Source organism: Acomys russatus, chromosome 4 (genome assembly GCF_903995435.1).
Source record: "Acomys russatus chromosome 4, mAcoRus1.1, whole genome shotgun sequence".
NCBI lineage: Eukaryota > Metazoa > Chordata > Mammalia > Rodentia > Muridae > Acomys > Acomys russatus.
Window position 1 is genome coordinate 58,066,821 of NC_067140.1, and position 26,288 is coordinate 58,093,108.

A 26,288-nucleotide genomic window follows, 5' to 3' on the forward strand; every position below is an offset into this window, starting at 1 on the left:
GGTAACTGTCTCCAATAGGCTAGCTTAAAGCAGGCTCTCCCAAATCGGGCCTCAGAGGAACTAACCAGGTAACGGTAGCAGGAACACCCACCCAGGTACGCATCCCGACTCCTGACACCGCACCCCAGCATCCAGAGAACCCTCGCGAGACAGGACCGCCAGAGGACGAGAGGAAGCCCACTATCTCGCGAGAAGAGGGGGCGTCGGCGGAAACGAGCAAATGCCCCCTTGGGCGCCCCGGCCCCAGTCGGTGGGCGGGGACGGAGGAAGCCCGCCCCCTTCCGGCCCGCGTCCCCGCCCCCAGCCCTGAGGCGTCGGGCCGCGGGTACCGGCGCCGGCTTCTCCCGGTTCCCTGCGGCGGGCGCCGGCTCCGCTTTGGCCCGAGGAGGGTGCGCTGCAGGGGCGCAGAGGGGGCGGGGAGGACCTGCGACGCCCCGCCCCCTTTCGCGCTCGGGAGGCTAGGCCCGCCCCGGGAGGACCGGGTCCTGTGGCCGCTCGGTGCCCAGGCCATCGCTGCCCGCAGGTGTCGGCGGCCGCAGAGCCACCGGCCCCATGGTGGGTTTCGGGGCCAACCGGCGGGCCGGCCGCCTGCCCTCCTTCGTGCTGGTGGTGCTGCTGGTGGTCATCGTCGTCCTTGCCTTCAATTACTGGAACATCTCCTCCCGCCACGTTCTGCTTCAGGAGGAGGTGGCCGAGCTGCAGGGCCAAGTCCAGCGCACCGAGGTGGCCCGCGGGCGCCTGGAGAAGCGCAATTCGGACCTCTTGCTCTTGGTAGACACGCATAAGAAGCAGATCGACCAGAAGGAGGCCGACTACGGTCGCCTCAGCAGCCGGCTGCAGGCCAGGGAGGGCCTGGGGAAGAGATGCGAGGATGACAAGGTAAGGTCGAGTCCTTTCCTCTGCCATCACCTCTGGGATGAGGTATTAATAATAGCCTGCCGGCGGCTGCTTTATACCTTCTGCATGGTAGCCCTTTCCCGGTGTCAGCGCCACATTCTCCGTTCGCTTCCAGAGACTGACTGTAAGTTGTGGTTCTCTGTAGTGGCCTATGTGTAGATGCCGCCTTTTCTCCAAGCTCAGCTGCTGAGCTGGCAGTGCTAAGCATGTGGCCTCTGTGACTGCCTTTCGTTCACGGGCACACAGATCGGCAGGCTGCCCAGGTATGGCATGGGCATTGTCTCAGCCTCATTCTGTGCAGACTGATCAATATTAATGTCTTTATTTTATAATGGGGTCTCCTTCCCTTGTGGCGCTCAACATATATTTGTGAACAGTCTGACTTCTTAAATCTGTAGGTCGATGTATTTTGTTAAGTAGATTTTTAGAAACAAACGATTTCTGCGTTGACAGTGTTGTGATAGATGAGTCAGGAACCGTTAGGAGCCACGCTTATGCCTTGGGCACCGTTAATCCATTATCTTCTCAATTTGAATTGTTAATGAAATTAGCCAAAATGGTAGAATCTAAAAATAAGTTCTTAGGAACAGAATTTTATGTCTGCCATTACTATTCTTGAAAGAAAGAAAAAAAATGCATATGCTTAAGTAGCTATTAGGGCTGGTGCTTAATGCAGATAGAAAACACAAAATTTTAGATTTAAAAATTGTAAAATGGGACTGTTATGTCCTATTTACTAGGATTTGTTTTTACCATTTTACTGATTTTTTTTTAACTTAGGCAACTTCAGTCGGTATAGCAAATTCTGAACATGTCTAGATCAGCACTGTAGTAGCTGACTTCTGATCTCTTGCAAAATTTCAAAATTACATTTATTTATATATTTTGTGTGTGTGTGTGTGTGCGCGTGTACACGCGTGTACATGCATACACATGCCAGAGCACATTGGTGGAGATCAGAGGACAGCTTTCTGTAGTCAGTTTTCTCCGTTTGGATTCTAGACTGAACTCAGGTTATCCGTCTTGGCAGCAAATGGTTTTACTTGGTGAGCCATGTTGCCAGCCCTTAAATTAGATTGGAATTGTGTGTGTACACTCACCCTAGTGCACATGTGGATCTTGGGGGACAACTTATAGGAGCCAGGTTTCTCCTTCTACCCGGCTGCTCCTGGGGATAGAACTCATGTTCCATGAGGTTTTATGAACTCCCATCCTTCTTTCCTGTATTGGCCTCTACCTTGCTTTGTATTTCAGTTGTTTCTTGTAGCCCTCTCTTCTCCACACAGTATGGACATCCTCTGAGAGGGATAGAGGTCAACAGACTTAAGCACCTGCTACACACTGAACTCTAAAGCAGGAAAAACTCTTGGATACAGTAGGTGAAGCCCATGAGAGGTTGGAGTGTTGAAATAAGATAGTTAAGATGGACAAGGTGATGCGCCCTTTTGAGTTAGCTCTTTCTACCTTGTGGCTGTGGATCATTGGTGAACTCTCAGCTGTTTCTTTGCTCTGCCAGCTAATGAACTTTAACCCTGTAAAACCACAAGTATTTTAGTTTTCTATTGCTATAACAGAGCAACCTGACCAGGGCAACGTATGGAAGAAAACATCTTACTTGTGGGTCAAAGCTTTATTATTTTACGGGTATAGGTGTTTGTCAGCATGTTTTTAAATCTGTGTGCCACATGAGTATCTGGTTCCTGAGGAGGCCAGATGGCTTTGGAGTCCCTGGAACTGAAGTTACAGGTGATTTTGAGCCACCAAGTGAATGCTAAGAATTGAAGCCAGGTCCTCTGTAGAAGGCACAGAGGAACAGTGGGAATGACATGAGTCCTTTGAAACCTCAAAGCCTGAGCCCAGTGACACATTCCCTTCAACAAGGCCACACCTCCTAATCCTTCCCAAACAGCTCTCCCAACTGGGGACCAAATATTCAAACATGAGCCTATCAAGACCATCTTTTTTTTTGTTTGTTTTTGTTTTTTCCCCTCCAGGACCATACTCATTCATGCTAACATGCAGATTTAGGAATCCCAGCTCTGGAACCAGACAGGTGATATTTGCTTCTTCCAGTTCATTATGCAGTTTCTGTCATTTCCAAGATGAGAATAAGAGAGCTTTGAAGTCTTCTCATGACTGTCCAGTTAAGTGAGAAATCAGACCCATTTCTCTAGAGTCTCTCAAATTTACTGTATTTTATTCTGTTCTGTACAGGATTTTAACTTGGAGGAGTGTACTAATTTGCTAGGACAGCCATAACAGTACCACACACTAGTTATAGAACTTTATTTCTGCACAGCCTTGGAAGTACGGTGTCCCAGGTCAAGGTCCTGGCAAGGGTTGGTTTCTTTGGCTGCAGAAGGCTGCCGTCTTGCTGCTTTATCCTGCTAGGGTGTTCCCTAGCTGTTTGCATACCCAGTGCCTTGTCTTGGGTTCTGAGTGTTTTGGACTGTGGTCCCTCTTGTACATGACTGTTCTGTGAGTGAAACAAGCATCATCTGCAGGAGTTCACCTGTGCCTGCTTAGAAAGATCATCTCAGCTGAGCTTGTTGAATTGTTAACTTCCCCTAGTAGATGGACGAGGAGGGTCACAGAATCTTCACCCACATGTTCAGCCACTCCATACCGCTATTGTATGCAAGTCTGCACTAGTTGCAGAGTTTGAGGGAGGGACTAGAGTATATAGGCTGGTGAAGACTAGGGGAAAGGGCTGCATCTGCGTGTCTGTGAGAAAGCTTTCATTCCTCCTGGATAAAGACCTTCTGGGGGGGCATTGGTCAGGGAAGGGGAGCATCCACCTTCCTGCAAGCAGCCCATTACCTATGTGCTGTAAGGAAATCCGGTAGGGTAAACTCATTGGTTTCCCAGGGGTAAATGTTTCTTGTGTTTCTCCAGAGGATGCATTTTAGCAACTGCCCCACACTAATACCCTTATTTAACCACTGCCTTAAACCCCAAATATGGCGCTATTCTGAGTTCCTAGATGTTAAAACCTCAAGATATGAGTTTGAGTAGCACAGTTCACCCTGTGTCTTGGAGGAATCAATCATATATACAACGTAGCCCTCCCCATCTTCTTTCTAACAAAAAGACGCTTCTTATATATACTGCATTTTCCTTTTTCTTTTTGTAGTAGACAAGAGTGTCACGATGTACCAGGGCTGGCTCCAAGTGTTAGCATTTATGTGTGTGCCCTCACTCAGCTTGCACTTGGATTCTTGTTACTGTGTCCCATGGACTGCAGCAAAGGATCTAGATCAAGCACTTGGTTAGGGAAAGGAGCTCTTTGAGTGTAGACAGTGTCTTCCTCAAAGCGATTGTTCTTTTATTTACTTATACATACACAAAGATCTAGTTTTGAAGCCAGACATGGTGCCATAAGCCTGTAATCACAGCATGAGGAGGTAGAGGCCAGAGAGTCATGAGTTCAAGGCCAACCTGGGTTACCTAATGAAACCCTGTCTTGAAAAAAAAAAAAAAAAAAAAAAAAACCATTCCGTTTTGATGTTTGGAGCTAAGAAGTGACTTCTTTTTCTCCTAGCTACCATAATCCTCACTGAGAATATATTAAGAAGAATATATAGAATATGGTTAAAAATGATAAATAAATAGCTTTAGTTGAATGACGACAAGACCAGAGTCAGAAAGGAGAGTGGAGAGCATATTATATTTTTCCTTAAGAAATTATCTTCATTGTGTGTGTACAACACAATGTGTAGATATATAACAGTCACACAGATAAAAACGTATGTTCAAAAGCCTTGGCACACAACACTTAGAAACCAGGTCTGGGCAGTAGGTGTGCCCTTTGTTATGCACTACATTGCACATCTACTATTTGTCCACCCCTCTTTAATCCAACCTTCTGATGCAAGTCTGTTCACTCTGTAGCTCCTAGGACTTCTGGTCTAGACCATGCTTTTCTTTTTTATGTATAACTTAACCTTAGCTATTTGAGCCATACTAGTTTATTAGTTTAGCTGATGGCTTCCTGTGTGTTAACCTGGTCTCATTTTTGTAAGCTTCTTGAAAACAGACTGCTTTAAATTTCCTGTGGGGTTTCTGATAGTACTTACTGCTGATTGAATTTAAGAATCTCCCATACCTCCCCTCCAAATTCTATTAAAAGTTTTAATCCCTGTTATTGTGAATGTTATTTTGGAAATGGGTGTAGCTTCTGACATTCCTAGGAGACACAGTCTCACAGCAAGCTCTCCGTTCCTCTAGCTCTTCATCTTTCTGGTCTCTCTTCTGCAATGATCCTGAGCTGTAGGTGCAGGAGTTGTGTTAAACATGTATCAATTGGGACTTGCCTACACTGCGCCACATTTTGATTGGTTGTGGTATTTTTGTATGGATATCATCTGTTGGAAAAAGAAGTTTCTTTATGAAGGTGAGGACTGCACTTATCTGTGGGTATATGGACAAATATTTAGAGTGTAGTTAGGGACTATCATGGTTGAGGTAAGTGGTGATTGTAGGTTCTCCTTCAAGGTCCTTGACTACACTAGCTCCGGGTAGTGGACTACGTTTCCATTATCAAACACGATTTCCCTCTTGTTGAACAGGTGGTAAAATCCAACTAGAGAACTACTGGTTACTGGCAGTGTGTACCACCACTGCACCCATAGGGCCATGCTGCTTTGCTGGTAGTCATTGTGGTTCTAGGATTGTTGGTTGCTTCTCCCCTTTGGAAGCTTATGTTGTGCCTGCTGGTGCCATGAATGCTCAGGGAGGCCAGTTCTAGCACAGGAGCCTCTGGGCTCTGTGTCTGAAAGGTGTGGCCTCTTCAGCAAGGAAAGACTTAACCTTCCACCTCTGCAGGTAGTCATGGGTGATAATAAGAGCCTATAACATTTTGGAGTTTCTTGGACAACCTTGGTCAACAACTCAAAGAGGGCTTATCGTACCTGGTGTTGGGTTTTTTGTTAAATGGCTTTTGTCTCGTGGATGGAGCATATTAAACAAGGACGGAACATTTCATTAAATTGTATATGTATGTTTATACACCAGTTTATATGTATCATAGGTATTTTTAGGCAGATAGTTAATAATATGATATCTTAAGACTTTTTTAGACATTCTTTCTGTATCTCTCTCCCTAGTTAGAGCCTCCCCTGCCCTCGTTTTCCCATTCCCCCCTTAGATCATTTGTACCTGCTGTTCTCCTTCTCCTGTGCCCCCCTCATCCCCTTTTTACTTCTTGTTTTCTTTTTGTTTGTTTTTGTTTTTGCTTTTCAAGACAGGGTTTCTCTGTGTAACCATCACCGTCCTGGACTTGCTTTCTAGACCAGGCTGGCCTCGAACTCACAGAGATAAACCTGTCTCTGCCTCCCAGAGTGCTGGGATTACAGGAATGCACTACCATGCTCGGCCTTCTTGGTTTCCTTAGTTACTACAGGATATGTACTCATATCTGAATATTTGGAGCTAGGAGCCTCAGAAGAGAGAGAATGTGCAACAGTTGTCATTCTGGGTCTGGGTTACTTTACTCAATATGATCTTTTCTAGTTCCATCCATTTACCTGGCTAGACCTTGGAAAAGGATAGGATAATCTGTTTGATGTGGGGGTTTTGGTGGTTGTTGTATGTTTTACCTTTGGCTTGAAAAATAGCATAAACAAACAGCTTTAGTACTTATTTTTTCATTTGTTCTTTTTAAAAAAATTTTTTATGTGTTTGAGTGTTTTGCTGCAGGTATGTCTGTGCACCACATGTGTGTCTGGTACCCAGTGGGTCAAGAAGAAGGTGTTGCATCCCCATAATTGGAATTATAGATGGTTGTGAGCTGTAGTTCAGGTGCTAAGAATAGAGCCTGGTTCCTCTGGAAGAGCAGTCAGTGCTCTTAAAAATACTTCATTGAGATTTTTGCACTTATGTTCATCAGAGAGATTGATCTATAATTTTCTTTTTCTCTTGGATCTTTGTCTGATTCTAGTATCAGAGTAATGCTGGCTTTGTTAAAAGAATTTAGGAATGCTCCCCCCCCCCTCCCCGCCACTTTAAATGGAATAAGTTGAAGAGTGTTGGTGTACTTTGGAGGCCCAGTAGAATTCTGTGTTGTATTCATCTGCTTCTGCTTTTTTGTTGTTTTGTTTTTTAGTTTATATTATAGATGCGTACCATTCCTGTTTTGGACCTACTCTTCCCCCAAATACATACTGTCTCTTGAGTTTGAAAATCTAGTCTGCATGGGGAGGATATGTAGCAGAGTGCTTCCCTAGCATGTAAGAGGGGCGTCTGTGTGTGTGTGTGTGTGTGTGTGTGTGTGTACACATACACACCTTTGAGCTGGAGTTGCAAGAGATCCAACCCTGACCTTTGTATATGTAGACAAGCATTCTACTACTGAGCCATAGCTCAACACACACACACACACACACACACACACACGCACACACACACACACACACGCACACACACACACACACACCCCACCCCCATCCCCCCAGCTGAAGCCCTGAGTTGATCCCTGGCACTGCAAAATTAAACTCCAGCTGATAGGGAGAAGGCACCTGGGAGAGGCTGAGCAACAGGTGCAGTGCTAGTTGACAAGATGAATAAACTGTGACGTTCACTTGCACAGTCAGCTGACTACAGGCAACAGCAATACGTTGTATGTTTCACAATAATGGTAAGGATTTCAAGTGTTTTTGGCAGCCAGAAATGAAAAGCATTTGAGGTGATGAATACATTAATTACTCTGCTTTGGTCAATATACATTATATATGTGTATCAAAGCATCAAAGTGTGCCCTATAAGTTTGTAAGAGTATTATGTATCAAAATAAAATAGGAAACTAAAAAGAAACCCGATTGCTGCAAACACAAATTTGGCACTACAGATCAGGAAATCAGGTGTGGACTCAGTAAATATTTGATGAGTGATTATCAGTTTGCCCTGGTTTTGAAAGCAAAGCATGTGTAAATATGTTCTGGGGTGTCCAGCACAGATCACTCACTACCTGAGTGTACTACCTCTGGAAGATATTCTCAAAATATTCTCATGTGAAACCATCTGTCATCAATTCATTGTCTTCTTAGCATGAAGAGAATATTATTTTTTGTTTCCTTCATATTTTTCTCCTACACACCCTCCGGCATTAGTTAATTTTGAGATGGAGTCTTTCTGGCTTAGCCTTCCAAGTAGCTGGGGCCATAGGTATGTGTTCCTGTGGCTGGTTTTCATTTCAAAACTGCAAAATACCTTTCTGAGTCAGTTTAACATTTAACGAAGAGAGCTGGAGAGATGGCTCAGAGGTTAAGAGCACTGGCTGTTCTTCTAAAGGCCGCGAGTTCAATTCCCAGCAACCACATGGTGGCTCACAACCATCTATAATAAGATCTGGTGCCCTCTTTTGGCCTGCTGGCTCACATGCAGGCAAAACACTGTGTACTTAATTAAAAAAAAAAAAAATTAACGAAGACAGTTTAGAGATCTGGGGTATGGTGAAAACATTTTTAGTCATCTTATAAGTTGCTGCCAGGAACATTTTCTTAATTATTTTTCTTTTAGACCTGTTCATTTTATTTTTATGTGTATGAATATTTTGCCTGTATGTATATGTGTGTACTATATTTGTGCCTGGTACAGAGGTCCTGAGAGAGTATTGGATCCCCTGGAGCTGGAGCCACTGATGATTGTGAGCCACCATGTTGAATGCTGGAAACCAAGCTTGGGTCCTCTACAAGACTAGCTTGTGCTCTTAACCACTGGGCCATCTCTCTAGTCCCAAGGACTTGTTTTATAAACTGATATGAAGAAATAAAGTTTTACATTAATAATATGCTTTCTGGTGTTTAAATGTGTCCTAGCATGTTTGAGGCAGAGGCAGACAGATCTCTTGAGTTTGAGGGGCTACCCTGGTCTATAGAATGAGTTCCAGGGCAGCCTGGACTATGTTGTAGGGTATTCACCAGAAAAGACTGTTCATTCACAGGTTTAAGTTGATAGGAAGTCTTTATTAGCTGGCCTGTGACTAAACTGGTGTTTGGGATCCCATTGAAGCCTGAGCCTTTCTCAGAGTGAGCTTTTCAGCACAAAAACCATGCCTTGGGTTGACATACTTCAGTTAACAAGAACAGTTAGCCAGAAGCAGAATTGCAGAAGCCAAAAAGCAAGGTAGTACATTTAGAGACTTTCCCATAGCTACCATGGACTTGATGGATTAGGCCTGTGCTTTAGTTTTGGCAGGTGGCACTGCCTGTGTGCCGAGCTTTACAGTCTGAGTGGCACTTCCACCATGGAGTCAGTTGTGCTAAGGCCTCAGGGCCTACTAAGGTCTGGGGCCCTGTTACACTACACAGGGAAGCCGTGTCTTGAGGGGAAAGTATTACTGTTTGCTTTCTTGTGTGTCTGTTCACCATATGTGTGCAGAGCCTTCAAAGATCAAAAGATGTTGTTGCATCCCTTGGAATTGGACTTAAAGAAGGTTCTACAAGCCACCATGTAGGGCTTGGTGATTGAACCAGGTCCTTTGGAAGAAAAGCCAATGCTCTTAATCACTGAGCCGTCTCTCTTCAGGTGTAGTGTCCGTGTGCTGTGCGGTGTGTGCATGTGTGGCGGGGGGGTGGGGGGGGCTTGTGTGTGATTGTTGTCCTTGTCCTCCTCCTCCTTAAGGGAAGAGAGGCTTTATTTTAGGGTTGATCAGACTATCTTTTTTGTTGTTGTTTTGTTTTGTTTTTTGGTTTTGTTTTTTTGAGACAGGGTTTCTCTGTGTAGCCTTGGCTGTCCTGGACTCGCTTTGTAGACCAGGCTGGTCTCAAACTCACAGCGATCTGCCTGCCTCTGCCTCCCGAGTGCTGGGATTAAAGGCGTGCACCACCACGCCCGGCTGATCAGACTATCATAGCAGTCAAAGCATGGTGGCTAGAGAGGCTCTCTTTGTTCATTTTTATATCTGACATCGTTGTTATTACTGAATTGTCACTCTTTATGTATTCTAGGTGTCAAAATCAGTCACATTTTTTCCCTCTATTTTGTAGGTTGTGCTTTCAGTCTGTCACTAGTGTTCTTTGATGTTTTGAATGCGGACGAGGTCCAGTTTTATCTATTTGGTCTTTAGTTGTCTCTGCTTTTTGTTATCAAATTTAAGAAATAATTAGAAAATCCAAGGTCATGAACATTTTTTTCCTGTTTTAAAAGTTATACAGGTCTACTTCTGTTGAGGCCTTTAGTTTGTTTATTACATGATACAACCTTGATTTGCATGTGGTTTATTCAGTTGTCCCAGCATGTTGAAGAAACTTGTCATGGTTAATCTTGTCAGTTGACTGGAGTGACCTAGGGGATTAGTAAAGCATGTCTCTAGTTGTGTCCAGAGGGCACATGAGGGCTCTGACCTAAACAGTGGTTTCATTTAATAGATTGAGTATTTGAACAGACTGTTGTGGGGGGAGGAAGTAGGTCACTGGAGGGCTGCCTTTAGAAGATGAATTTTGGCCCTGGTCCATTTTTGTACCGTTCTCTGCTTCCTGCTATATGAACAAGCTTGGGCTGGAGAGATGGCTCAGCAGTTAAAAGGACTGGCTGCTCTTCCAGAGGTCCTGAGTTCAATTCCCAGAAACCACATAGAGGTTCACAACCATCTGTAATGGGATTTGATGCCCTCTTCTGTCTGATGCTCTCTTCTGTCATGCAAACATACATGCAAATAGAGTGCTCATATAAATAAATAAATACATACATACATACATCTTTTTTTAAAAAAGATGAATAAGCTTCTGTGTTAAAATATTTTGTTCTCAGCTAGGCCCAGAAACATTGAAACTAGCTGTACTAAAGCTTCTGAAACTGACCCAAATAAATCCCACTCCTTAAGTTTATAACAGCTATCCTGTCACTGTGGAAAAACTATACACAGGCTTCTTCTTTTTCCATTAACTTCCTTGACATCTATGTAGAAAATCAATTGATTGAATATATATTGGCTTGTTTTGGGCTTCTTAGGACCAGACATGTAACAGTCTTAAAAGCTATACTAAGTAAGGGGTTTTAGTTTATCCTCAAAGGTAAAGGGAATAATATAATAAAATTTTTATTTTGAAAAGGTAAGAGCTGGGTATGGTACCACATGCCTGTAATCCCTTAGAAATAATGTTTAGCCATTATGGTGGTGGTAGCACACACCTTTAATCCCCACTCGTGGGAGGCAGAAATAGGCAGATCTTTCTGAGTTTGAGGGCAACCTGAGCTACAAAAAGAGTTCTAGGACAGCCAGAGCTACACAAAGAAACCCTGTCCTGAAAAACTAACTAACTAACTAACTAACTAACTAAATGTTCCAGGTGGTGTGCCACCCCCACCCAGCTTTAAAAAAAAAAAAAGTTCCTTTTGAGGAGATAATTTTCAAATTTTTAGTAAAACACGAGGAACTAAGTTTGATCCCAGAACCACATGGGTGTGTGTGGCTTTAGTATGTAGGCTGTAGACTAGGGGAGGCTTCCTCATCTCTGTTTGCTGTGCTCTGGGAAAGGAGCATCAGCACTCACCCTCCTCCCCTGTGAGTAACCCCTCATCTCTGGTCTGTAAGAAAGCCCAGTAAATTCATTGGCTCCCTAGACTGAACTTCAGTGGAATCATTCCTCTGTCTATTGTCGGGACCTTTGGAGAAGAGGTAGCCATTGCTTATATGTCCTCCTGGGAGGAATTTTATCAACATTGTATGTGTTGTGATGTGATAGTTTGGCTAGAAATGGTCCCATAGACTCATGTGTTTGAGTGCTTGGCCCATAGGGAGTAGCACTATTAGGAGGTGTGGCCTTGTTGGAGTGGGTGTGGCCTTGTGGGAGGAAGTGAGTCACTGTGGAGGCAGGCTTTGAGATCTCATGTATGCTTAAACTAATCCCAGTGTGGCACATAGTCCCTTTCTGCTGCTTTCAGATCAAGATGTAGAACTCTTGGCTCCTCCAGCACCATGTCTGCCTGCACACTGCCATACTTCCTGCTATGATGATAATGACTAAACCTTTGAAACTGTAAGCCAGCCCCAATGAAATGTTTTTTGGTTTTGGTTTTGGTTTTTTAAGAGTTGCCCAGGTCATGGTGTTTCTTCCCAGCAGTAGAAACCCTAATTAGGCCACGTGGTGTGTGTCAGATGCCTATTTGTGGAGTTAGTTCTCTCCTTCCACTCTGTGACTGTCTAGGATCACACTCAGAGTGTCAGGTTGAAGGACAAGTGACCTTACCACATAGCCACCTCCCTGGCTCATAGTTAGTACTCTCGGTTTTGTTGAGACAGGTTCTCTCTGTGTAACTCTGGTATCTTGGAACTCACTCTGTAGGCCAGGCTGACCTCACACTCAAGAGATTTGTCTGCCTCCTGAGTGCTGGGATTAAAGGTGTGCACTGCCGTTTCCAGCTGAAGGAGCTAAGCCACAGGAATATCATTAACTATATGTTCGTAGTTGAGAATTGAAGCAAGTAGAAGATAATCCAAAATGTACTTCTTTATAGAAAAATTAGCTCAGAACTATTAAAAAAAAAAGAGTTGAAAATTGGCCGAGTTTTTGTGGCACCTGCCTTTAATCTCAGCACTTGGGTTGCAGAGGCAAGTGGATGTTTGTGAGTTTAAGACTAGCCTGGTGTGTTTAATGAGCTCCAGGCCAACCAGAGCTATACAGTAAGACCCTATCTCAAAACAAAGGGAATACTTCCCCACAACAAACAAACAAACAAACATATAAACATCCCCAAGGAAACAAAACAAATATAAATGGGTAGAGCTAACAAATCTGGTAAAATCTTGGTTACAGAACCAAGGCACAAAAATCAATTCTACTTCTTCTGCTTACAGGCAGTGGGCTAGGAGGGAAATGGGGGGAAAAGCAGGTGGATTCCAGTTATTCTAGGTCAGCCACTCTAACTGAAAAGGTTAAGTCCAGCTTTGAGGAGAGATGGCAAAACAGTGAAAACCCCTGTCTCAAAAAATACAATTGAAACTCAATAGAAGACTGTTAAATTAATATTAATATTTAATATTGGTTTATTATTTTAATAAATCAGTTTTTCCTTAACCAGCTTTATATTCAAATAATTACACAGAGAGACTAGGATCTATTTAATTAGCCTGGAGAACAATGCTGTGCAATAATTACTCCATCCTAAACTTCCAAGCTAGTATAGTTTCCTCCCATTCAGATTTCCCACATTGAGGCCGGGTGTGGTGGTGCACGCCTTTAATCCCAGCACTCGGGAGGCAGAGGCAGGCGGATCGCTGTGAGTTCAAGGCCAGCCTGGTCTACAAAGGGAGTCCAGGACAGCCAAGGCTACACAGAGAAACCCTGTCTCAAAAACAAAACAAAACAAAAGCAAAACAGATTTCCCACATTGTAGTTGCTTTTTACTCATATCCTAGTTCCAGCTTGTTCTTCCTGGTGTCTCCCATCCTCTCCATATACATCCCTCCTGTCCTTCCTGATCTTTCTCCTTCCCTCGCTGAACCAGGATATCCCACCCTATTCTCTGTATTGGTCAGCATTGGCTAGTTGGCTTTTATTGGCAATACAGAGAACAAATGGTGGCATGATTACACAAACTTGAGGCAAGAGATATTTAGAATAGACCTCACAGTTCAGTGTACGTTGAAACCAGATAGTGGAGTAGAAAAATCAGTATTTGAGCGAACAAGGGTAAACTTTAGACACCCCACAAGAAATTATGCCAACAAAAGATGTTATCTGACATCAACCCCTTCACACGCAAGCATACTCCACATGCACACATCACATTACATGATCATCTCAATAGATATGAAAAGAAGTTTGGCAAAGTTTAACATCATCATTTCATGATAAAAGCCCCAAAGAAACAAATGGAAGGAATATACCTCAGCATAATAATGACAGACCAATAGCCAACATAATACTAGACCAGGTAAAGCTAAAGCATTTCTTTTAAAATGAGAAATGAGAGAAAGTACTCCACTTAGTATAATGCTTGAGGACTTAGCTAAAGTAATAAGACAAGAGAAGGAAATAAAAAAAGATCCAAATAGGGAAGGAAAAAGAGAAATTCCTGTTTGTATGATCCTATACTTAAAGACCCTATAGAACAGTTGTTCTCAACATTCCTAATGCTGCTGCCCTATACATTTCCTCATGTTGTGGTGACCCTCAGCCATAAAATTATTTCTGTTGGTATGTCATAACTGTCTATTTTAATGAATTGTAACGTGGATATCTGATATGCAACCCCTGTGAAAAAATCATTTGACCTCTAAAGGGTTGCAGTCTACAGGTTGAGAACCACTGCTACATACTCTCAGAAAAACTCTTATGGTCTCATAAATGCTTTTAGTAGCATATAGAAGGATACTAAACCAACATACAAAAATTAGTTTCTTTTCTGTTGCTAATAATGAACTTGCTGAGAAAGAAATAAGGAGAAAGGAAAAACATTTACAGTTGCTAAAAAACAACTAAAAACTAAAAATAAGCCTGACCAAGGATGTGAAATACTTCCACAGTGAAAACTTTAAAACATGGAAGAGAACTATTGAAGAAGATACTATAATGCAGAAAGATCTCCCATGCTCATGGCTTGGCAAATTTTATATTGTAAAAATGGCTCTATTTATGTACACATGCAATACAATCCCCATCAAAATTCTAGCAACATAGCCAGGCGGTGGTGGCGCACGCCTTTAATCCCAGCACTCGGGAGGCAGAGGCAGGTGGATCTCTGTGAGTTCGAGGCCAGCCTGGTCTACAAAGCAAGTCCAGGACAACCAAGGCTACACAGAGAAACCCTGTCTTGAAAAACCAACAACCAACCAAACAAACAAAAAATTCCAGCAACATGCTTCACAAAATTAGGAAAAAGAACTAAAATTCGCATGAAAACACAAAAGACAGAACGGTCAAAGCAATCCTAGGTAGAAAGAATAATTAGAGAAATGGGGCTTGGAATTAAACAGAGAATTCTCAACAGAGGAATATCAAATGGCTGAGAAACACTTAAAGAAATGCTCAACCTCCTTAGTCATCAGGGAAATGCAAATCAAAACAACTCTGAGATTCCATCTTACACCCATCAGAATGGCTAAGACCAAAAATTCAAGTGACACCACATGCTGGCAAGGATGTGGAGAGAGAGGAACACTCCTTCATTGCTGGTGGGAATGCAAACTAGTACAAACACTTTGGAAATCTATCTGGTGCTATCTCAGAAAACTGGGAATAGGGCTTCCTCAAGACCCAGCTATTCCACTCCTTGGAATATACCCAGAAGATGCTCCAGCACACAACAAGAAAACTTGCTCAACCATGTTCATAGCAGCCTTATTCATAATAGCCAGAACATGGAAACAGCCTAAGTGTCCCTCAGTAGAAGAATGGATAAAGAAACTGTGGTACATATACACTATGGAATACTACTCAGCTATTAAAAACAAGGAATTCCTGAAATTTGTGGACAAATGGATTGAACTAGAAACGATCATAATGAGTGAATTAACCCAGAAGCAGAAAGAGTTAAATGGTATATACGCACTTATATCTGCATACTAGCCCAAGGGGCATGTCCCATGAAAGTCTTCACTAACTAGGAAACTGGGACAGAGGGGAGGACATCCTATTGGGACTGTAGATGAGAGAAGCATGGGAAAATGGCAAAGTTGAAGGATCCAGAGGATCCTAGAAACCTACAAGAAGAAAATTATGATAGGCAGATTTGGGCCCAGGGGTTCCGCTCAAACTATGGCACCAGCCAAGGACAATACAGGCCGTAAACTTCAAACCCCTATCCAGATCTAGCCAATGGACAGGACATTCTCCACAATTGAATGGAGAGTGGGGTATGACTTTCACACGTACTCTGGTGCCTCATATTTGACCCGTGTCCCCTGGAGGGGGAGACCTGGTGGCACTCAGAGGAAGGATAGCAGGATACCAAGAAGAGACTTGATACCCTGTGAGCATATAAAGGGGGAGGAGGTCCCCCTCAGGAACAGTCATAGGGGAGAGGAGTAAGGGGAAAATGGGAGGGAGGGAAGAATGGGAGGATACAAGGGATGGGATAACCATTGAGATGTAACAAGAATAAATTAATAAAAAAGTTATTTTGAAAAAAAAAAAAAGAAAGAGTAATTAATGCTGGAGGCATCACAATACCTGATTTCAAATTATACTATAGAACCATTCATTGCAACAAGAGTAGCATGGTGCTAAAACAAGAAGTGACTCGTAAATCAGTGGAGTAGAGTTGAAGGAACAATTCTCAAAAAAAGAAATAAAAGGAGCTCAAGAGATGGCTCAGTGGTTAAGAGCAAGAGGACCCAGGTTTAATCCAGAATCCACGTGGCTGCTCACAACATCTGTAACTCCAGTCCCAGGGGGATCAAACCCACTTCTGGCCTCCTTGGGCACGAAGCATACATGTAGGAAAAACACCCATATATGTAAATATTAGTTAATATTTTTAAAAAGAAATTAAAAGGGCAAATAAATTGTGAAAAATTGCACAGCCACCTTAGTCATGGGAGAATGCAAATCAAATCTACATTGAAGGCTGAAAATACAGCTCAGTTGGTGGAATGTTTGCCTGTTTTTCTCCTTTCCCTTCCTAGTAGGTTGCTGTCTACCCTAGGGTAGTCTGGAACTCACTATGCAACTAGGCAATCTTGAACTTCAGGTCCCCTTGCCCCTCTGTCCCTTCATCCTTCCCTCTGCCCCTCTGCCCCTGCCTCTGAAGTGGTGGCATTATTCATGTGTGCCACAACTCAAGCATATTTGGAGAAAGTCATAAAACCATACTTGTAGAAATTTTTGGTCAACAAACTGTGCTACACTGTAAGTAAATTTCTCTGGGCAGTGTGCACTTTAGGATACTTTTCAGATCTCTTTCTTGTTCAGACTAACTCTTGTGCCGGACTTAAATGAAACCCCAATCAACACTAGGAGTGGATACAGTTGTAAACACACAAGGGTCTCCTTTATTGATTGTTCAGCTTAAGCTGGACCCACCCTATCACCAGCACAGCGGAGCAGGTGTGAGTCCTGGGTACAAGTAGGAAAGGACTTTTTATAGATTGCCGTAAGCGAGAGAGCAAGTAGGCGGGTTTCTAGTTTGGCAAGCATCCTATTCATTATTTCTTGGACTAATTGATACTTGTCTGGTACCAGTCTGGTATCAACGCATGAATGATTAACTTCTAAGGAATAACTCTTGAGAAATCCGGGGGAACATCTGATCTTTTAGTACTTTCTTATTTTCCAGCTAATTGGCAATTCTATATTTCTGTGCCAAGTGTATCTTTGTTAGTTTTTCTAGATCTGGAATTCAAGAGTAGATCACCCAAATACAGAAATGAACGTTTTAAGCAAAATGGAGTTACTTTGGTCCATCACTAACTCCTCCTCTTTTCTTACTTTTTCCTCCTATTAAAAATTCCTTTTCTCCCTTCTCAAAATTGTCCCTTGCCTGTTTAAGAATTGTATGGTAAGGCTAGGGGGTGGTATCATACGCCTTTAATCCCAGCACTCAGGAAGCAGAGACAGGTGGATCTCTTGAGTTCTAGGCCAGCCTGGACTACAGAGTGAGTTCCAGGACAGCCAGGACTACACAGAGAAACCCTGTCTAAAAAAGAAAAGAGAAAAAAAGAAAACAAACATATTAAAACTTGTTCTGCCAAATCTGTAGGGCTATTCACACCCACACCGTCTTGCTCTTTATTTAAGGGGAGGTCTTTCTGTCTGTCAATCTTTCTTCTTCTTCTTTGGATCTAATCCTCTACCTTCTCAGAGACTTTGAATAAATCTCTAAAAATTTACTCCTGAGCTTTTGAAAAACCCTTGAATCTTCCCCTTTGCAGTGAAATATTCTTGAATAGAATTGTTTTCCTTGTGCCTGCATCTTCTTTTCCTACTCCTCATGTGTCAGCGTCATTTTCCAGTTCTATATGTTCCTAGCTCCCATGACACCAGTTTTTCCTGTTTTTCTGTTTGTTACTCTCCTTCGTGGGCTTCATTTCTCTTTACTATTGTTTAGCACTGCTCATAACTTTTAGTTTGAATCCTCCTCATTGTATTCTTTTCTTAAGTAGCCATATGTTCTCACAAAATTTGAGTTGTGCGTGCCCATGGCTCCAGAATTTGTATCATTTAATCAGAACTCCCTTCTGTTTCTTGTGTATTTCTGTATCTCTAATCTTTGCAGTATCCTTTACCTACTGGGTGCTCAGAATTTCCTTCTGACTGGCTAGCGGAATGTGTCCAGACATGAGGACAAGTTATAGAGGTTTTGCTTGACAAAGTTCCAGAGACCTCTGACTGTCCAGCATGATCTTTAGACATCCAGAACAGCTGTTGAGGCTTTGCTTGACACGGTTCCAAAGATCTCTGGCTGATCACCACTGCCCTTAAATATTATGTATGGCCCAGGTGTAATGTTGTCTAAAAACCTGCCTTTTCTCCTAAAACTGTATATTGTTTTTTTAATATTTTATTTAAATTTTAATTTATGTGCAATGGTGTGAGGGTGTTAGATCTTAGAGCTATAGACAGTTGTGATCTGCCGTGTGGGTGCTAGGAATTGAACCCGGATCCTTTGGAAGAGCAGGCAGTGCTCTTAACCACTGAGCCATCTTTCCAGCCCCTGTCTATTGTTTTTAAATTATCTATATTATTAGTATTACCGGCTAGCAATTAATTAAGATATAGACACTTGTTAATACCTTAAAATAACCTTAATTAACCTGGGGCAGAGCAGATATCAACCCTCTAAACTATTTTCCATAGTAGGGTATGGGATCCCTGCCCCAATCCTATGCCATCTGCTTTTAATAATTTCCATCAAGCTACCTCCCATCCATAATCCCAAATACTTACTAATGTTCTTCATCTGGGCCAGATTCTCCATCCACACCGGCCATGTGCTTCTCCTCCATCTAACCCATGGTGGCCTCCTCTCCTCTCCTCTGGAGACCTTCTTCTTCTTCCTCGTGGTGATCTTTCTTCCTCTCTTCCCTTCAGTTCTTTCTCCTGGTCTCTTTTCTTCCTCCCCGAATTCCTCTCTCTCCTTCTTGGGACCCTTAGTCACACCTATCTCATCTGCCCTGCCCAGGTGGAATGGCTTTTTATTAATTAAAAGATGGGTCACAGAGACAGCAAGCAGTAATTAGCATCAAAATACATCAGACCATCCCCCAACAACTATCTTTTTTTCTTTATTTCTCAGCCCTAAGGAAATCCATACAGGGAAAACTTTTTCCCACAGAGAATGTTGAAAGAGGGCATCTGCCAAGGGTTGAGGCAATGATGGAGTTTTTTGCTCTGGCTGTAAGCACCCAAGTAGAAACTGTATGAAAAAATGTTAAGACCTTGACATAGCAGCACCTGGCTAGATACTGTTACCTGTAGAGAAGTTTCTTTAGAATCTGCTCTGAGAGCAATAGAAGGTGGGCTTCAAATGTCATGCTTTACAGATATTTTACAATAAAGGACCCTTTGGCAGTTAGTGTAGGCTTGGATAGCACACCTGTTGGTTTGGGACTAGGAGTAAACCGAGTTTTTCTTTATTACATAACATTTAGCTCAAGCTACGTTGCTATGACAATCATGTAAACACAATGGCTTCAGCCTGGGGAAATTTATGATTAAAGTTTCCCGAGTGAGTATTGTTTAAGAAATAGTAATCAGGGGCACTGGAGAGATGGTTCAGAGGTTAAGAGCACTGGCTGCTCTTCCAGAGGTCAGGAGTTCAATTCCCAGCAACCACATGGTGGCTCACAACCATCTGTACTGAGATCTGGTGCCCTCTTCTGGTGTGCAGGTATACATGCAGGCAGAGCACTGTATACATAATAATAAATAAATCTTTAAAAAATAATAATCAGGTTATGCTGACCATTGTTTGGAAATTGATTTTTTTCTGTATGCTTTATTGTAGGTTATACAGAACTGTTTGTATTTCCTTGTTATACTGTTCTCTTGCTTTTTGATTTTTGAATGCCCTATTGATTGTAAAAGATGATAAAAATCATTATGTAATTTATAATGAAAAAAATTGAACTTCATTTTAAATAAAATACTGAGGTTGGCCCAAGGAGAGGCAGATGGGACAGCAAGCAAGCAAGAAGAGAGGTAGAACAGTGGATTACAGCAAACAGAGAGAGAGATGAGTGACAGCAGGATAAGAGATAGACTAATGGGTAACAGTAAGTGAGAAGAGAGAGAAAAATTGGTAACAGCAAACGAGTGACAGAAGAAACAGACAGAGGGCAAACAAGACAGAGACAGATAGACAATAAGCATGTGAGAGAGACAGAAAATAAAGTTCTCCCGGGCTTTAAAACCTGCAACTTGTAACTTATATGCCTGGGTCCCCAATATTTATTTGTCCTCCGTTCTTCAACCGCTCCTCAACAGCTAGTTACTATAACTAGTTGTTCCTCAACGCTTGGTTTCCCTTAACCAGCTGTTCACCACCTGCTCAATTCTCCCTACCACGGATCCACCAAGACCTTCTCTTCTCTACTTTTTACTGTTCCCAGAGCTGGTCTGTGTGTGCAGCAGGAATGAATGATTTTCAAACCAACAGAATAATTTGTATCCTCAGTCCTAGAACATCATGCACTCAGAAAATGTTTTATAAGTTATTGATTGAATGAATAATGAATGTGTACCACAATAAAATACAATTTTAAAATACGATTAATGAGTAAATGAAAAAAATTATGGTTTATTGTAGCCAACCATGACCAAAGACTTTGTTCATTTAAAATATGTAACTAATAGGGCCAGTGAAATAGACCAGCAAGTAAGTGGATGTGCTGCCAAACTTGATAACCCAAATTCAGTCTCTGGAACCCTCATGGTGAAGGAAAGAACCAACTCCTGCAAGTGCCCTCTGACTACCCACACATGTACATAAACATGCATATAAATAAGTTAATATAATAATATTATTTCTATAGTCATTTTATTTCATTTTTAAAATAAATATTTGTTAAATATTTTTACATATACAGTTATATTATTACACATTACACAATAAACTACCTACAGCAAGAACCATGAAACACTCAGGAATTGTATATATGTTAACATTCATAGTGTTTTGGATATTTATATTTGGCAGCCTTGAAGAAAAACATCTTTCCTATCTTGGTGCATCTAAAATTCTGAATGTAAATCAGTATCTATCATATCTTATCTTTATCAACTTAAAACATCTATCTAAACCTAAAAACATCTTAACCCCTAAACAACTAAGCTTAATTGTAAAACTAAACTATCTGGTCTTCAGCCCCATCAGAGACTTGAGAGGGAATAAAATTAATTACCTGAGTATACAGGTAGTGCAGGTTAGCAACTTCCCAAATGAGAAGATGACAGAGATGGTTTGCTGCCTGAACAGTCACCCAAAAGTCTCTATAATGTTGGAGCATCATCTTCAGCCTTCTGGCCCAATATATCTGACAGATGTATTTGTGAAGTAGGGACTATTGAGGACTTGCTTACCCTGTCTTGGCAGAGTTTGGCCGTCTACTCTGCCTGCATCCAAGCTTCCCCCCCCCCCCCCCCCTTTTTTTTTTTTTTTTTTTTCAGAATTCTGTCTGTGGTAGAAATGACATTTTGCCCAGTGGCTAGTTTACTAAAAAAATTATTATTTTAAAAGTATGTAACAAGACAGGCATGCTGCATAATTTTAAACCAAGCACTTAAGAAGCAGAGGCAGGAAGATTGTTGTAAATTCAAGGCCAGCTTGAGCTACATAACAGGCTGCTCAGAGCTACATAACAAGACTTTGACTTACACACCCTACTGTCCATGTAATAAGCCCTGATTTCTACTACTGTTTCAATAGAGACAGATCTTAACAGTTCAAGTAAAAGTTAAAGGTGTATTTGAAATGTTGTTTGCATCTTATGTGTGAAATGTAAGCTATGAGGGGAAAAGGTTAATCACCTATCAGATCTAATATATACACAGTGGTTACAGGCACAGTCTTTGGATTGGTACCACTTGGAAGAGTATCCAAAATCTGTGCCTATGACTTAGGACACAGGGTCCTACAACCACTATGCCTGCTTTGTAGGGTGGTTGTGAGCATTAAATGAGGTTATATATAGAAAAAGAATTTATTACAGGATCGGGTGTAAGCCGGGCATGGGGGCACACGCCTTTAATCCCAGCACTCGGGAGGCAGAGGCAGGCGGATCGCTGTGAGTTCGAGGCCAGCCTGGTCTACAAAGTGAGTCCAGGATGGCCAAGGCTACACAGAGAAACCCTGTCTCGAAAAGCAAAAAAAAAAAAAAAAAAACCAGGATCGGGTGTAAAATAAGCATTTAATATGCATTCATTCATTCTTGACTCTTTTATTTTTCTTTTTTCGTTTTTTCTTTTCTTTTTTTGAGACAGGATTTCTCTGTGTAGCCTTGGCTGTTGTAGACAGACTGGTTTTGAACTCACAGAGATCCGCCTGTCTCTGCCTCCTGAGTAATTAAAGGCGTGAGCCACCACCCCGACATCTCTTGAGGTTATTATTTTATGTTTGGTTGGTTTTTGGTTTTTCGAGACAGGGTTTCTCTGTGTAGCCTTGGCTGTCCTGGACTCACTTTGTAGACCAGGCTGGCCTTGAACTCACAGTGATCTACCTGCCTCTGCCTCCTGAGTGCTGGGATTAAAGGTGTGCACCAGCCACCACACCTGGCTCTTGAGTATTTTTTAAAGTAAAGGTTCCTGTAATCCCCAGGCTGCTGAATCACGGTGGGTGGTGAAGGGGAAGGACTATGGGGTTTTTTGTGTTTTGTGTGTGTGAATTTTGAAGGCTAGAACTTGCCTTACTTATAGTGTGAGCTTGAACTTGAACCTGCCTTTGCTTCTTAATTTAGAAAATGCATTTAAGTTTTATTATATTTATGTATTTATTTTGTATGTATATGAGGGCCGTAGCACATACTAGAATATTTCTTTCCTTCTAGCAACCATGAGGGTTCTGGGGAATCAAACTCAAGTTGTTAGGCTTGCTGGCAAGTTCTTAACCCACTGAGCCATCTCACCAGCCAGATTAAAACAATAAAACAATAAAACAACCAAAACACACACACACACACACACACACACACACACACACACACATACCTATATATGTGTGTGTTTACATAACTACTACATAGCTACTAATATTTAAGAAGATAGAATTATTTGTAGAAGTCATTTGAGTGTGGGAAAGAGTTTTAAAATGAAGCTGGGCGTGGGAGGCAGACACTGAGACTGTATTCTTTTTGGTGTTGGAGACAAAGGAGTCAGAAATGACAGTAGCTTATTAAAAGCTAAGTGTATGTAACCTCTGTAGTAATTGGTCATAGCTGTGCTAATTGCCCAAGAACAAGCCATAATGAAAGTGAAGCAGACACAGCTGAGCCATTCTCAGGGTCCCCAGATGAAAAGGAAAGCAAAGCAACTGAGCCTGTAACAGCTGCTGAAATTAATCTAGACAAACCACAAAGGCTGGAGAAAGCATTAAAAGAATTTCAGAAAGGGCTGGTAGGAAAATAACAGACAAAGTTTTAGCTACTGAGGGTGAAAAATTAAGAGGAATGTGTGAAAGAAATACTTAGAGATGAATAAGAAGTATGCTAGAAAACATAAGCAGAAGAAGAGACAAGAACCTGTACTTCAGAAAAGAGGTCATAGGAAGGACAGTGGTACTGTTTGGACATGAGCTGTCCTCAGAAAAGGCTCATGGCTTAGGGCTTAGTCCCCAGGAGGTGGTGGTACTTTGGGAGGCCTGGAAACTTGAGAAGATGGAGTCTGACTGAAGGAAGTAGGTGCCTGGGGGTGGGTCCATAGAGGTGCTTCAGAGAGGAAGTCAGCCTCAGAATGGCTCTTTCCTTCCATACAGACCTGCTGCCATGATATTCTGTCCAAGTACATAAAGCCAGGTGACAAGACTGCACTCACTTGAGACTGTAAGCTGCTGTTAATTCTTGGTCCCTTTAGTTTGTTTCTTTAATGCAAGTACTAACTAGGCTCCACTGTTCAGGTTCCAAGATCAGATGAAATCTGTGCCCTCAGGGCAGTATAGATTCCCTTGGGTTGTTTCTGTTGATGTTTTGTCACAGCAGTGAGAAAAGTAACCAGTGAAAAAAGACATTGACAAAGCAGAGGCCAGAGAGAGTCTGGTGAATTAGATGAGCATTACAGAAAAGTAGAGGAGAGAGAAACTCTTAAGAGATTAAACACGGAAGTGAAAGTGTTGATGGGAGTTTTGTGAGGGCTAAGGAGTGTTGTAAAAGTTGTTTTTATTCGCCTGTGGTAATTGTGTTGAGGTGTACTGTCTCTGTCTGCTAACCTAGGCCTAGTCTTGGAAGCTTCGGGCCTCCATACAATGTAATCTAGGCTTAGAATATTTTCAGCCCCTGAGACTTACTGCTGAATAAGATCACCCTTTTAGTTCTTTATAAACTCAGGCTGGCTGCTTAAATTCAGCTATTCTGGCTCAAACTCCTCTCCTAGCTGACTTGATTCAAACTGGCTTCTCTCAATTTCTGATTGAATTGCTCACACTTGAATTGCCCACTTTGGCGATCTGTTCTAATCTTCTGGCTTGTTCTGTCTTGACCTGTGTCTAGCTTGTTCTTTCTCTGCAGCCTGTCTCTGTACAACTGCCCTGGTAAAACTGCCTCTTCTCCCTCTACGCTGCTCTCTCTTCAGTCACCGCCCTTTTCGCTCATGAGAGTTGGGCATATCCTATTCTTGTCAAATCATTCTCTGAATCATCACTGTCCATGGTTGAATTTTCTACTTCCTCTTCTAACTCCTCCTCCCCTCACTGGCAGGAAGTCCAGCCCTATTCTCTTCCCTGCTGTGCGAGTGGCTATAAGCATTATTGGCATACCATGGGACAATCTGGGAGCAGTATTTACACAACATTGAGACCGGAGATTCTCAGAACAAGGATTGCAACCAGATATGGAAGAGTACAGAAATCAGCATTTTTCACACAATAACCTTATGCCTACATCTCCCCCTCTTCATCTAATAAAGTCTCTTTCCATTATAATAACAAACTATATGTAAGAACAAGTGTGAGGGGCTGGAGAAATGGCTCAGTGGTTAAGAGCACTGACAGCTCTTCTAGAGGTCCTGAGTTCAATTCTCAGCACCCACATGGTGGCTCACAACCATCTGTAATGCAGTCGGATGCCCTCTTCTGGCCCGCGGATGTATATGTAGGCAGAGCACTGTATACAATAAATAAATAAATAAATCTTTAAAAATATTAAAAACAAAGAATAACAATTACAGAAAAAATTAAGTAAGACTTATGTTTGTATATTGGTACCCTTGGATAAAGTATTCTACTATCTATCAATTTTTATTATCCTTAACAGTTTAGCTGTGAGACTGTAGCTATCTAGTCTTCAACTTCATCAGAGACTTGAGACGGAATAAATATTACATAATATGTGGAAGTTCAGGCAAGCAGCTTCCAAAAGCATAGAGATGACAGAGATTTGGCTGCCTGGACGGTTCCCCAAAATTTCTTCATAATGCTGGAGCATCGTCTGTAGCCTCTGCCTCAGAATATTTGACAGATTTTTCTGTGAAGCAGGAATTATAAAGGACTTGCCTATCTTGTCCTTGCAAAGCTCAGCAATTGACTCTTCAGCATCCAGTTTGTCCAGTTTTGGAGAGTTTTCTGCCTGTAGTTGACACAAAGGCGTTTTCTCACCGGTGGCTGGCTTCCCACATGTGACGCCTTTGGTGCTCTTTGAAGTAGAACAGGATGCTGCCAGGAGCAGACCTGTCTCATGGCCAAAAGACCATTAAGTTAATCATTAAGTTAATGCCATATTCTGTAAATCTCTGAGGTCTTGAAAACCATATATCTTATCAATAAATCATTATTTAATCTATTTGGGGGAGATATTATATCTCCCTTCCGTTTTATTACCGCCCTTTTAAAATTATTGTTAGATCTTTTCATAAATGTGTGACCTATAGGATTATGAGTTACATGTAACTTTTGAAAGTATTTTTTAAAGGACTGCTTATGAGGTTACTAGTACAATCTAAGGACAGGCAAGTTGTTTTCAACATATTCTCATTCTCTCTCTCTCTCTCTCTCTCTCTCTCTCTCTCTCTCTCTCTCTCTCCCCTCCCCCCCAACCCCCCTTCTCCCTCTCTCCCTCCTCTCTCCTCCCTCTCTGTCTACATGTCCACTTGTCTGCCTCTATCCGTTCCTTGGGTCCTCCTTACTCTCCCCTCCCCCAGTAAGCTTCTTTTGCACCAGATCTGTTGCGTGGTGTGATTTCACAGGCTCACCATAGGTATTTCCTTACTGCATTATATTTCATAACACTTTCTGCTCTATGTCCAGTAGCTAAGAATATTTAACTGAAGGCCAGTTTTCCCAGTCACCATTTCAGATTTTTGAAACCTGGA

The 26,288-nt window shown here is 42.1% G+C and overlaps 1 protein-coding gene across 3 annotated transcripts in view; it reads left to right on the forward strand.

Moving 5' to 3' along the window:
• Window positions 1-312: 312 nt before the first annotated feature.
• The window catches only part of Golm2 (golgi membrane protein 2), a 71,379-nt gene continuing 45,403 nt past the window's right edge, over window positions 313-26,288 (forward strand). Inside the window, exon 1 of one of the 3 annotated variants that reach the window (XM_051144511.1) lies at window positions 313-879. In XM_051144511.1, the coding sequence (XP_051000468.1) occupies window positions 553-879 (327 nt within the window). In that variant the 5' untranslated portion in view covers window positions 313-552. The remainder of the gene's footprint in view (window positions 880-26,288) is intronic. The other 2 variants (XM_051144509.1, XM_051144510.1) reach the window with 2 other exon arrangements.